The sequence below is a fragment of the Capra hircus genome, chromosome 10 (assembly GCF_001704415.2).
Source record: "Capra hircus breed San Clemente chromosome 10, ASM170441v1, whole genome shotgun sequence".
Taxonomy (NCBI): domain Eukaryota; kingdom Metazoa; phylum Chordata; class Mammalia; order Artiodactyla; family Bovidae; genus Capra; species Capra hircus.
The window spans coordinates 14,044,227-14,057,958 of record NC_030817.1 but is presented as its reverse complement, the minus strand read 5'-3'; the positions used below and the strand labels follow the sequence as shown (position 1 = coordinate 14,057,958).

Here is a 13,732-nt window from a genome sequence, read left to right as displayed (position 1 = left end):
AGCAGTGCTTGCCTGCCCACGAGAGCAGGGAGCTTACTTAGCAGGCTGGAAATCACTGCCACTCTCCTGTCTAAGAACAGGGCAGGACTCAGTTGACCTGTGAGGCAGTGTTAAGACCATCATTCCCAGGTTTCAAGAGCACTACCCTGTATTACACCCTGTTACCTCTCAAGCTTCTGAACTTGGTAATGAACGCCCCGTGTTGTATCCTAAAGAATCTAACTTCTGACCAGGTCCTTCGTGTATCACCTGTCCCCAAGGTCTGCAGCATTAGGGCGGGGTGCTCAGATCTGAGCACCAGAATCCCATCCCCCATTGGATGGCCTCCGGCTCACACCCAGGGTCTCTAAAAATAAAGACCTGTGACAGTTATGTTTTTGATTTTTTTTGAACAACATTTTCAGTGCATGCTGTCTGTCATCTTGTTTCTTTTCTGAGTGTGTTGATTGAACAGTGGGTGGCTAGGTAATGTTTGTGTTGGCACAGAATCCAACAGCTGATTTTATTTTTTTTAAGTACATTTTTGAAAGCCCCAGAGATGTAGATCATCCCTTGGAAACTTCTCTTCACCCTGTAATTCTGTTTTCTAAACAGTATGCACTTTAATAACTTATCTGAACAAAGATAAACCCCATGAACGGTAAGCTATTTCCATCACTCTGAATTGATTTTCGATCCTTGTCGAACATCCATTTTTACCAGCTCGGATCCACGCAGGCGTTCTATTTAGTGTCCTGTTTTCCCGTGGACCATTATTTCTTTTATAATACATAATAAGGTGATAGCAGTAACTCGAATTTCAGCTGCATTTTACAGTTTACAAAGCTCCTTTTATGCTTTATCTCAGGCTCTCTATTGTATTGTCCTATATTGTGTTGCCTGAGACAGGACTGCGTAAAGAAAGAAGTGAAAGGAAGAAAGAAAAAGTGGGTCCGAGTCCTGCATTTGAAATGGCAAGCTATGTGACCTTGAGAAATGCTTTAACCTCTTGGATCCAATTTCCTTCTCTGTGAAATGGGCAAGAAGAGGAAGAAATGAGAGCATGTGTATCAAGTGCCTCATAGTGTGGTGCTTATGTCTGAATAATGATAATTCCCATTTTTTTGCCATCATGTATAGCAATCACTAATTTCCAAACTTTTATGTGACTCAATTTTTCCATTATGTTTCTGTGTGGTCCATGATTTAGTTTTCTTCCTGGGAGCCAACAGTCCTATGGGAAAATGACTTCATTATTCTCCCTTGAAGGAACTATTAATTGTTGAATATACCCTGATTAATTAACAAGGCTTCAAGTCTAGTAGAATATTCTCAGGCATTTTAAAACTGTGGTTCCCCCACATTCAGAGGTAATCCCTTCTTCCACCCAAATCTCCAAGGCGTACAGATGTAATCCATCTGTGTAATGCACATGTGAGCATATAACTATTTCTGGGGAGAAGGCAGACCTTTTGGAATGTTCATTTATTCACTCATTCATTCACATGAATATTCAGTAAACATCTGCTGAGTGTTGAATACGTGCTAGGCACTGGTGAAAACACTGGCAGTTGGAAGAATTTTATGGAGAAGATGAATTTGGGAGAAAAATAAAAAAGTCAAATTGATAACAACACCTGTTTTATTTTAGTTGATTGCATCTGTTGTCAAGAAAGAAAAACTTTAAAGAATCTACTGGGGGCAGGCTCTTCAGAAGGGAACTGAATTAAAACAGAGGGTGAAATGGAATTTCGTTTTCTTTTCCCAAGCTCAGAAAAGTCCAAAGTGGCAGCAGCCCAAACTGTTTTAGATTTGGATCAGATGACTCTTTTTTTTTTTGGACCGGATGCCTCTTAACCTGACCTCAATCCTCCGTTTGAAGTTCAAGGGGTGATAAACCCCCAAATTATGTACAAAATTATGGGAGTATGTATGTTTTCTGGGCTTCATTGCTGGCATCACATTTTCAAATTGATGACTTCCTATAAAGGGGATGACGTCCTCTAAAACTATGAACCACTAACTTCCATCCAAACAGACCCTCTCATTTTAAAGTAACCAAGGGAGTGACTTGCCAACCACCACAGAATGGTTTGGAAACCAGTTTTATGAGTCCTGCAAAGTCACAGGGTTATGAATTAGTTTAGTAACTTATTAGCAATTAATATCAACCAATAAAATCTTTGCTTTTATGATCAATGATATAAAGTATTAATAATAACCAATAGTATTAGTAAGGACTAATTACATAATCGATTGGTAACAGAAAAATCTTTAAGGTGCCTTTCAGGGCTGTTTGGATATTAATGATAATTTAACATTTCACAAATGACAGTGACCAGACAGTCAACAATGAGGAGGTAGTGTGTGGCCACAGGAGCCTCATCGCCTGATATAGACCTCACTTGGCTACATGTGGGTCTCTGTGTGTACCTGCAGCTGGTCCAGGGTCATTCAGTTCAGTTCAGTCGCTCAGTCGAGTCCGACTCTTTGCGACCCCATGAATCGCAGCATGCCAGGCCTCCCTGTCCATCACCAACTCCTGGAGTTCACTCAGACTCATGTCCATCGAGTCAGTGATGCCATTCAGCCATCTCATCCTCTGTCATCCCCTTCTCCTCCTGCCCCCAATCCCTCCCAGCATCAGAGTCTTTTCCAATGAGTCAACTCTGCATGAGGTGCCCAAGTACTGGAGTTTCAGCTTTAGCATCATTCCTTCCAAAGAAATCCCAGGGCTGATCTCCTTTAGAATGGGCTGGTTGGATCTCCTTGCCGTCCAAGGGACTCTCAACAGTCTTCTCCATCACCACAGTTCAAAAGCATCAATTCTTCGGTGCTGAGCCTTCTTCACAGTCCAACTCTCACATCCATACATGACCATTGGAAAAACCATAGCCTTGACTAGACGGACCTTAGTCAGTAAATACATTTTGGCTGAAAAAGATGAGTGAGACTCACTGTGGCTCCTTCCTCGTCCCTCCTGGGTGAGAAGGTCTGGAACCTATGCTGGAGTAAAACACACAAGGGCTTCCCAGGTGGTGCTGGTGGTGAAGAACCCGCCCGCCCATGCAGGAGACATAAGAGATGTGGGATCAGTCCCTGGGTGGGGGATCCCCTGGAGGAGGCCATGGCAACCCACTCCAGTGTTCTTGCCTGGAGAATCCCACAGACAGAGGAGCCTGGCGGGCTACAGTCCCTGGGGTTGCAAGGAGTCGGACACGACTGGAGCGACTTAGCATGCAGCAGGCACAGCACACAAGAGGCTTCTTGCCTGAGACTTGGAGCCTAGAGACTGGAATTCAGGTGCCTCAGATGACAGCTGTGCCCTCGGCCTGGGCCGGGCGGGTGCTTCTGTTTCCTGTGCACCAGCTCTGCTTCCCCTCGGGTGGCAGCCAAGGGCCATCTGAGGGCACGGCGACGAGACGTGGTGCCCAGATCTGACACAGGCAGGCCCTTGCTGTTGCCACCTCTCCCTTCTCGTTTCATGTGACACCAACAGGAACAAAATGTAAACGAAATCGATTATCATGAGGTCGCAGGTCTGGCCCATGAAAGACTAGACAAGCCTTAAAAGAAATTAGACTGCAGCCAAATGTAATTAAAGAGGATTTGAGAGAAATTGAGTATAATAACCCTGTGTGATGATTCTTTTAGAATGGCGTCTGTTACATCGCCTCGGACATAGGATTTAAAAACAAAGCTGTAAATGCCTTGTAGTTAATGGCCCTGCTCTGGATTTATTTCGCTGCGCTGTCTGTGCCTAATACAGTGTTGGAATCATATCAGAGACTAGGGCAAACAAAAGCAGGAGAGAAGGCTTATGACTGGGACCCAGCAAGGCCTTCTGGGTGGAGTGGGTGATGTTTTGGTCAGCTTCAGCTGCTGCAACAAAATGCCATCAACTGGGAGGCTTAAGCCACAGACACTTATTTCTCCCAGTTCTGGAGGCTGGAAGTCCAGGCTCGAGGTGCTGGTTGATTCTGTTCCCAGGGAGAGTCTCTTCCTGGCTGTAGACAGATGGCTGCCTGCTCTCTGTGACCTTACCTGGCAGGGAAGCGGGGAGCTTTGGTTTCTCTCTTCTTATAAGGATACTAACCTGTCATGGGGACCTCACCTTCATGGTCTCTTCTAGGCCCAATTACTCTCCAAAGACCGCACCTCTGAACACCGTCTCCCTGCGGTTAGGGCTTGACATATGAATTTGGGGGGCTACATAAGCATTACGTTTCCTTAGCAGGGGAGGAAGGTCTCTTGGTACCGATGGGCCCATGGTTCTTGAGTTCTTGCTCCGTGTCCTGCTCTGGCCAGGGCCAGAGATGGATTCTCAGAGGACTTGGGCTGTAATCTGTGCCAAGAATCACAGATGAGAGACTGTCAGTGGTTCTCCCCAGGCCCGACTTTGAATGCCAACAGGAGGGTTTATAGGAGAGCAGGAACGTTGCCTTCTGCCCCACCCTACCCCGATGCTGGAACATGTCCCATGGCCCCGGCATTACCCTTGCTTTCTCACTACAGAGCCATTGTTTGTGAACTTGTGAGACTATCTCAGATCCAGAGCTCTGGTGGTGGGGTAGCCTCAGAACTGAGTGCGTGCCCACAGAGGGGCTGTGCTGTGCCCTGCAGATACCCCTGGGCTCTGGTTCTGTGCCAGTCATGTTTCCTTCACATCATTAAACTGACAACTGAAATGCCAGATAAGTCTTCTAAAGCTCCCTCTTTCATCACATCCTGACTCAAGAATCCACAGTGGGCCCAGATCGCTAGAAATCCAAGCTTGTCATCCAAGTGGACAATCCCTTATCTCTTACTCCTCTTGTCATGTCCACCCTTGGTTTCGTATTCTGATATAATTTTTTTATCATGAAATATTTTAGATGTACAGAAAGCATAAAAGATGTTATAAATGCTCAGGTGCCAACCACTCAGCCGAAGAAACAGATAGAATGCAGTTACAGCCGCGGCCCCCTCCCATGGCCCTTTATCGACAGGACCACGCAGCACAAGTCTAGGAGCAGCAAAGGCTTAAGATGTGATGTTCAGTGTGTTCAGTGATGTGCTTAAGAGGAAGGGTTTGGGGCTGAGTAGACCCAGGGGGAATTCTGGCTCTAGGCTTCGTTGCTGGGCACATTTAGGAAAAATCATATAACCTCTGAGAACCTCAACTTTTTTCATCTGTAATATGGGGCTGATAAGAGTGTATACCTCCCAGAGTTGCTGTGAAGACTAAATGGAGGAATAAGGGGAGTAATAGCACGTACCCAGTGCTGGGCAAGTGGGGAACACCCAGCAAAGGATGGAAGCGGTTTCTGCTGGCGGTTGTTGGGCTTTTATGATCTAGGATTTGGATTACAGAGATGGGCCCCAGGGGGGCCATCCTTATTCCAGGGGAGGCCTGGGGACTTGTCAATGCCCAGACCAGGCAGAAGGACAGGGACTAGACCGCCCTTGGTGGGCGTCATGGACTGGCTGATGGGGTGCTTGTGGGTTTCAGGTGCTTGTCCTGGCTGTGAAGCAGCTGTTTCCAGAGTTCGAGTTCATGTGGTTGGTGGATGAAGCCAAGAAGAACCTGCCTTTGGAGTTGGATTTCCTCAATGAGGGAAGGAACGCTGAGAAAGTGGCCCAAATGCTGAAGCACTTTGACTTCTTAAAGGTAAGAAGGCAGGGCCATGGGGGCCTGGTGATTGGGCAGAAGAGTACAGGGGAGGACCGACCTCCCAGCCCTGAGCATCTCCCGTTGCAGGACCCACAGAGGGTGTCTCCTTCTTGGGTCTTCTCCCTGAGGATGACTGATTTGTCCCTGGTGATGCATGTTCAAGAAGGCTAAGTTACAAATTACCAGAGGGGACTGTTGTCCTGTCAAGCAAACTGATGTCTACGGAATGGTCTACAATTGCAAGACCCTGAGCCCTCCTGAGGGCCTGTAAGCCACGGTCTCAGCCTCCATGAATCATGGGTTGATGACGCTGATGGTGATGGCGATGGCGATGATAGCTAACGTTACTATGCTCCGACGTATTTCCTAAAACTTTATTACATCAGCTCACTGAATACACAGGTCTGTAACATGTGTCCTAGAAATCTCCACCGTTTGCAGAATGGCACAGCAGAAACCACAGGGTTTATGGGCAAAAAGGGGGTTAGGCTTACAACACTCAAAAATGTCACCAGTGATCCAGAAAATAAAAGCAGATGGGAACCTAATGAAGTGCTACCGTACTTTGGCACACGTTAAATGGCTAAGAAATATAGAAGACCACAGCACACATGGCACTTTACTGGACACGGGCTTGCGGAAATGGGCATCAGAAGATTTGCTGCTTGGGAGTTACTGTGAAGAGGTGGTAGCGGGGGTCATCTGAAATTGAACAGAAGTTGTGGGGGGCTGTGACCCATCACACACATGGCAATGTTTGAGCTGTGCCTGCTTCAGGTGTTCCTGTTTGGATCAGCCAAATACAAGTTTTCTGCACTTCTGAGTATTTCTCATGGATGGTGTTGCACCATCAACAAATGTGAAATCTGTGTTGTGATCAAATTGTTCCCTCACGTATCTATTACATTGGAACAGATTCGTGTTTTCAAGTCTTTACGGGAACTGCTGACATGACAGGCAACACTTACCGTGGGAGACAACATCCAATGACACATAGTCCCAGCTCAGTGAGAGTCCTGCTCTAAGGATTCAGAAGAAGGGGCTTCCGGGGGAGCAGGGCAGGGAAGGCTCTGCTGAGGAGTTGGCCTTGGAGCTGGTCTTAGAGGACTGTCCTGATGTTCCCCACGGGGCCCATGGAGGTTGGAACGAGATAGATGCAAGCCCATGGCACTTGCTCTTCCAACACATTTTGTGGCTGGGCTTGGACCCATTTACCAGGGGTACCCTTTTCGTCACAGCAGTGCAGGGGTCAGGCGCCTCTGGTATCTATGTGGAGAGCTTGGCTTTCAACTCTTGGAAGGGATCCATTCTCTGCTTTTCCGCTAGAGAGGCCTGGAGATTGTGGGAAGATGGGGCGCAGGGCTCCAGGTCCTAGTTCCAGAGCAGACAGTCAAGTGGGGCTCTTCCTGGGCAGGGTGTCTCAGCATGTGGGCTGGAAGGTCTCTTGCTTGGGACTGAAGTGTCCACATGGCTTGTGAAGACATCCTGAGAAGCTGGAAGCAGTGGTTTGTACTTAGGCTCTCCAGTTTGATGAACAGAGGTGGGGAGGGTATGTCTAGCTGCCTGAGAATCCTAAATCTTGGTCGATGGGATGAAGACCCACAACTCTGGTGATCGGTGTGGCGTCTTGAGACACTGATTTGGTGGATGGTGTAGCCACTGGCAGAGTTCAGCTCTTTGAATGAGTTGGGTCTGGCAAGACTCTCCCAGCCTGCTTGACTGGCTGGTCCTCACACAGCCCTACAAGGGAAATGCCACTGTGTGTGCAGACCTTCTTGTGTGTACAAATCCAGATGATCTGGTAACATTGCCCCGCCTTGAGGTTCAAGCCACCAATTCAATGAAAACTTGGCTTTCTCACACAAGTGATAATATTAACTGATAAGCGTTGTATCGTTGGGTCTAAATGACTCTTCCGCTTACCTATTCCTTTTGTTTCATTCCATTATTCCACATTTATCGAGCACTTCCTGAGCCTGTGGTTGTGCTAGGATCTGGGGGTATATAGATTAAGCCAGAGATGGTTGGCTCCTGCCTGAGAAGACTTCCCATTTGGTGGGGGACACACACACAGTGGGTTGTGTAGTTCAGATTGTGAGCACTATGGCAGAGACTGATCTCTGTTTCTGTGGATGCCGAGAGGAAGTATCTAATTCTGCCCAGATAAGGAGCTCAGTGGGGGCTTCCAAGAAGTGTTGATTGTGCAAGGGGATAGGCAGAAGTTACTGAGTGTTTCTTCTGTGTCTCTGAATACTAGGCAGACACAGGAACACGAGATCCTTCCAAAAACCATCATCCCATTTTACAGGTGGCAGTCTTAGAGGAGAAGAGCTGGGGTACAAACAGCATTTTCTGACTTCAACTCTGGTGCTCATCTAAGGACATTCTGTTGCCTCTTACCCAGCAGGGGTTGTCCTCGGCGCCAGTACTGTGAGCCAGACAAACAGAACCATCTCCTCCACCGTTCCCTTGGAAACAGCAAAATTGTCCCCTGGCTGGGGCCAACTAGCATCTGTCAGACCAAGACATGTAATAATAATAATAACACAAATTTTTGAAACGAGGTTGCCAAATGGGTGAATAATTAATGTAACGATTTGACCTGCTGCTTCTCAAGCCCGCACCCTATTCCTAAGAGAATGTTAGAATTAAGGCTCCCGAGTAATTAATTTTGCCTAAATACATAACAAGTGGGAAGCGAATTTTGTGCCGTGCACCCAGTTCAGCTCTTCAAACAGGAGATAGATTGCTTTTGCACACTGGCACCCCATCACAACATCTGTGCGTAATTAAGCCTCAGTGCAGAGTTTACCTCTCGGTGTGTGCGGCCTCTTCCAGTGGGTTTAATAACCTCAGCCCTGTGCTATAAATCGCTGCACCTCAGACGAGCACCGAATGCAAATGCACGTCAGGGAGACCGGGCCAAGGTGAGGGGGCAGCCAGGCCGAACGGTCAAGACCAGGGCGTTTGTGGATCTGGCATCAGAGCATGTGGGGAGGCTACAGGACAGCCAGGGAGGTCTGCGACTGACCTTGTGGACAGGTGGGCCAAGATAGAGGCAGATGCCTTAAAACCACAGGGTTTGGGACTGCAAGGGGTGGGAGCGAGTCTGTATACGTGGAGGAGGGGCCCCTCTAGGGTTCTCTAGTGCTGGGTCAGGAAGATCTCCTGGAGGAGGAGATGGCAGTCCACTCCAGTATTCTTGCCTGGGAAATGCCATGGACAGAAGAGCCTGGTGGGTATTGCCAAGGGCATGGGGTTGCAAAGAGTTGAACACCACTGAGCAACTGAGTGCACAAGGGGCCTGGGACTCTCTCGAAACTGGGGGCAAACCCTGCTGGGATGAGCATGCTTCTGGTGAAATAACTTTCTAAGGATCTCAACGATTAAGAGGAACTGATGTCTAATTATTAGTACTGTATCAGTTAATTTTGTTTTACATGCCTAGGCTGTGTTAGATATTTTTTAAAGTGCTTTATGTCTGTTTACTCGTTGGTTCCCTCTTTTTCGGCCGTGGGATGCAGCACGTGGGATCCTAGCTCCCCAACCAGGGATCGAACCCCTGAGCCCTGCATTGGAAGTGTGGCGTCGTAAGCACTGGACTACCAGGGAAGTCCCTGTATATTTCCTCCCTAATACGTACACAGCCCCGCAAGGGAAATGCCATTATTAACTCCATGTCAGCTGTGGGGAAGAGGAGGCCCGGAGAGATGAAGCCACTCGTCCAAAGTCACACAGCTTCCTGGGAAGGGGCAGAGGTAGCCTGGCCCCAAGCTCGCCTGTTAAACTGCTGTGCTCTGCTCCCTCTGGAATAATTGATGGGCAGATCTGAGTTTGTGGCTCAGCTGGTAAAGAGTCCACTGGCAAGGCGGGAGACCTGGGTTCGATCCCTGGGTTGGGAAGATTGCCCTGGAGAAGGGAAAGGCTACCCACGCTAGTATTCTGGCCTGGAGAATTCCATGGACTATATAGTCCATGGGGGTTGCGAAGAGTTGGATGTGACTTTCACAAAACAGTCTCAACAATATGAGTTATGCTGAACTGTCTGTAGCATCAACTCTCAGCCCTGGTTCTGTATCAGAACCACCTGTGAAATTCTCTGTGGCTGTCATATGCTGTGTTGAGCACCAGGACCTCATCCATGCCTGTAGGAAGCAGGGAACGTTGCTTTCATTGTAATTGTCATCAGCCTTTTACAGGCAAGGGGACCGGTGCTCAGAGAGATTACGCACCTTACCCAAGTCACACAGCTTGGCAGAGGCAGAGCTGGGGCTCCAGCCTGGCCATCTGACTGCAGGCTTGGGCCCTGCTCCACTGGCCTCAGGTTCGGGGAGCTCCGTGGCCCCAGATGATGGGTGCTGGCCCGGACATGCCAGGACTTGCTTCCCAGGTGTGCTTGCCAGGCACTGGAACAAAGAGGAAGCGCAGGTCAGGGCCTGTTAATGAGGCTGAGGTCAAGGTCTTGGGCTGGAACTTTCCCTACTCTCTGTTCTCCTTCTTGGGGTCAGGATTGGCTCTGGTATGGGGGGCAGACAGGGCCTACGGGAGTGGGCCCTCCTGCCGTGAGGAGGTAGACCCCCAGACCTGGAGGTCCTGAGGGCTGGGCGTGACCCTGCCTCTGGGGTCAGCAGGCACCTTGATCGCGAGCCTCCCTTGATTTTTGTTTGGGCAGGGGACAGGGTGGTTCTTATTGCCTCTTTCAAAATTTTACTCCTTCATTTTCCCTTATTTGATGGAAAAAGCTGAGAAAGGAATGGTGCTGAAACATGAGTGTTAGGATGAAGTGAATTTCACCTGGTGCCCTTAAGCCTCCTGCTCACGTGCTGATTTAGGGGCAAGTCGCTTGATCTTGTATCCTGTCAGGCCAAGTGTCTCCTAAATGAGCAGGAAGCACTTCTGCATTTTGCAGTCATTTCTGTGTTACATCCATCGAGGGGCAACCACAGCTCTCCCTGAGCTCCCACGACAAACCCCTCTGCCTTGCTTTTTTTCTGGTGGGGGTGGTGGGTGCTGTCTCTGCTGTTTCAGAGCTAAGCAGTGCCTCCACAGACGCACATTCTGTTGTAAGGCTGGGTTGGTTGCGTTTGGAGGGACACCTGGGGGAAATGTAGGGGATGGGGTCCTAGCACACTCAGAACTCTGGCCAGCAAGCCCAGGCAGTCTCCAGCCTTGGGGTCTCCTCTTTGCACCTCTGGCTCTTGCGTGGCTGTTTTCCATGTTGCTCCAGGCAGACGCAGAGGGGTGTCTGACAGCGAGTCTCTAGAGCCCCAGGCACCCCGCTGTCAAGCTTCGGCCCTAGGCATACCAGGGGAAAGACTTAACCCCCAAGTACGTCCCTTTTACTTGGAAGCCTCAAACAGTATCTTCCCTGGTGGCTCAGCTGGTAAAGAATCCGCCCACAATGTGGGAGACCTGGGTTTGATCCCTGGGTCGGGAAGATCCCTTGGAGAAGGGAATGGCTATCCACTCCAGTATTCTTGCCTGGAGAATCCCATAGACAGAGGAGCTAGCAGCCTACAGTCCATGGGATTGCAAAGAGTTGGACACGACTGAGCTGCTTTCACTTTCTTTCAAACAGCAGCAGCAAACTTGCACTCGTATTTTTAAAGAGACTTTTAAAAAATGCCAAGCGAGACCGAATTTTAAGTTCACAGTGACATAGGGTCCCAGATTTTTCCATTTTTAAATGGCAAAAACCGCAGGAAAGGAGAAAACAAAATGATAGCTTGGTTTCAATAGGAACCTTTGTTCCAGAGGGTTCTCCGGTATGTATGGCCCCCTCTGTCCCCAGAACTCCTTATTGAGATGAAGCAGGAAGAGTCTCCTTCCTTTTTTTTTTTTTTTTTAATTTATTTTGGCCATGCCCGGGGCATGCAGAATCTCAGTTCCCTGGCCAAGGATCAAACCTGTGCCTCCTGCATTGGGAGCCCAGACTTTTAAACACTGGACCACCAGGGAACTCCCACAGTCTCCTTTTTAATGAGAAAAACGGAGGCATGGAGGATTTAAGTGGCTAGATTCAAACACAGCAGTTGTTAGTAGAGCAGGGAATAAAAAAAGTTTCTTGGCTCAAGCCTGCTGTCTTACTGCTATGTGAACTTTGAGAGCTGGGATGAGGGAAGACCTTATTCCCCCTAAGCCCTTGAATTAGCTGCCCTTGCTTCTTTATTTGTAACTGGAATAAGCCCATTAAGTTGTTGGGGAATTGTGGCGTGCTGAAAGCCTGGTCCTTCCTCCCTCCTGACATTGGTGGGACTCATAGGTGTCATTCACTCACATGGCAACTTGGCAGTCCTTGGTGTAGCCCAGTGTCTTGGCTGCTTCTAGGGAAATCTAGTATCTTTTTGATTATTGGGTGTGCTTAGAATCAGAGGGGATTAGAGAGTATATCAGTTAGGAATGCATTTGTTTGTACATAACTGACAGCTCCATCTAGAGTGTCTTAAACAAAAAGAATGTTTTTTCCTCACATAACAGGAAGACTTGCCTGTTGATATTGTCTCAGTGGTCTGACAGTGTCAGAACTGGCATCTCTGTGATTTTCTTAGAATTTTCCTCATGGTTATAAAACAGCTGCTGCAGCTCCAGGTATCACTTCACTCTCAAGGTAGGAAGAGAAGGGTAAGAAGAGTTGCAGTATTTATAAACATCCCTTTTTATTAAGAAAGTAAAAGCCTTCCCACATCCTCTAGCAGACCTCCACTTGTGACTCACAAGCCAGAACTGTGTCACATGGCCATAACTACTGCAAGGCAGGCAGGGAAAGTATTTCGTTTTTCCTGGGGAGGAGGAGGATTGGGAATAGGTGTTGGGTTAGGCTTCAGCACACTGTCTGCCACAGAAAGCTTGCAGGGAATGGTCATGAGAAAACTCAGGACTTCCTAACTGAAAAATTTATCACCTGGTTAAAATTTATTCATTCACATATATAATAATTACACCCATTGTACAGGTTTTGAAACTGAGGCAGAGTGTTGATATTCACATGAGGAGCCTGAAATAAGCCTGCGAGAGAGAAACAGCTTTTAACCCCAACTGTGGCTCAGATCTGAGAGGTTCCATGTATTTCCCCCTAAGCCCCACTTTTAGTGTGTGCTCTTCTTGTGTCTGGAAGGTGCTGAGCAAGGTGGGGGACTTATTCTCCGGTCCCCAAGCAGGAGGGTCCCTGGAGCAGCCTGCCCTTCTTTCTCAGCCTGCCTCCTGCCTTCCCTGCCTGTCTCTGCTGGGGTCCCTCTGGGCCTTCCCTCCTGTTCCTGGAAGGCGTGTGAGCTGATGTCTGGTGCACGTGCCTATCTGTAGCCCTTGCCCAGAGCCCCCAGCCTCCCAGCCCCTCCTGACCTGCCCTTTCCCACTCCAGGTCCCCCGCATCTACTGGGAGCTGTCCACCAAGCGGGTGCTTCTGATGGAGTTTGTGGACGGCGGGCAGGTCAACGACAGACACTACATGGAGCGGAACAAGATTGACGTCAACGAGGTGAGTCGAGCACGCTCTGCTGCAGGCGGGGGCTGCCCGGCAGGGGCAGGTATGTCCAGGGGAGGTCGGGGCCTGTCTTTTCTGAAGAGTTATTAAGTCTCTGGAGCATGAAGCAGTCTTCCAGGTGCTCTAGGGCAGCCCTCCGCCCATCTCCTGAGCCGGGCTTGGCAGCGGGCAGTGGGGTGTGGGCACACCCTGGGCCCCTCCCACAGGCCCTGCCCAAATAGGGGATTATCACCATCTGTCTTGTGTCGTCCGAGCCCCACAGCTTGCAGAAACCCAAGAACAGTGGTGCAGACCCTCAGGACTTAATCTCCCGTCCTGAGAGGCCTGGGCACACCTCCTGCCTCTCCCTGCCCTTCCTGGGTCTCCAGGTATCAGGCAGAAAGGACACAGCCAGAGCCAGCGAGTAGCCTAGAGCTGAACATAGAGGGGCTTCTGTCTCCCGCCTGCCACCCCCCGGCCTTCAGGGAGTGCTGGCTGGTGGGCCAGGGGGCCTGAACCCCATTTCCTTCTTCTTGGTCGCCAGGGGGTCCCACAGGTAGGGGTGGAGGGGGGTACCTTTTCACCAGAGTTCATCATTGTTTAGCCCCTACTGTATGCGAAGGGTGTGGGTTCAGAGGGGA

At 49.2% G+C, this 13,732-nt stretch overlaps 1 protein-coding gene across 1 annotated transcript in view; it reads left to right on the top strand.

Annotated features, from left to right (window-relative positions):
* ADCK1 (aarF domain containing kinase 1) overlaps window positions 1–13,732 on the top strand; it is a 137,358-nt gene that overhangs the window by 101,054 nt on the left and 22,572 nt on the right. The window contains exons 6-7 of the mRNA XM_018053911.1: window positions 5,471–5,629; window positions 12,990–13,106. Coding sequence (XP_017909400.1) covers window positions 5,471–5,629; window positions 12,990–13,106 — 276 coding nt within the window. The remainder of the gene's footprint in view (window positions 1–5,470; window positions 5,630–12,989; window positions 13,107–13,732) is intronic.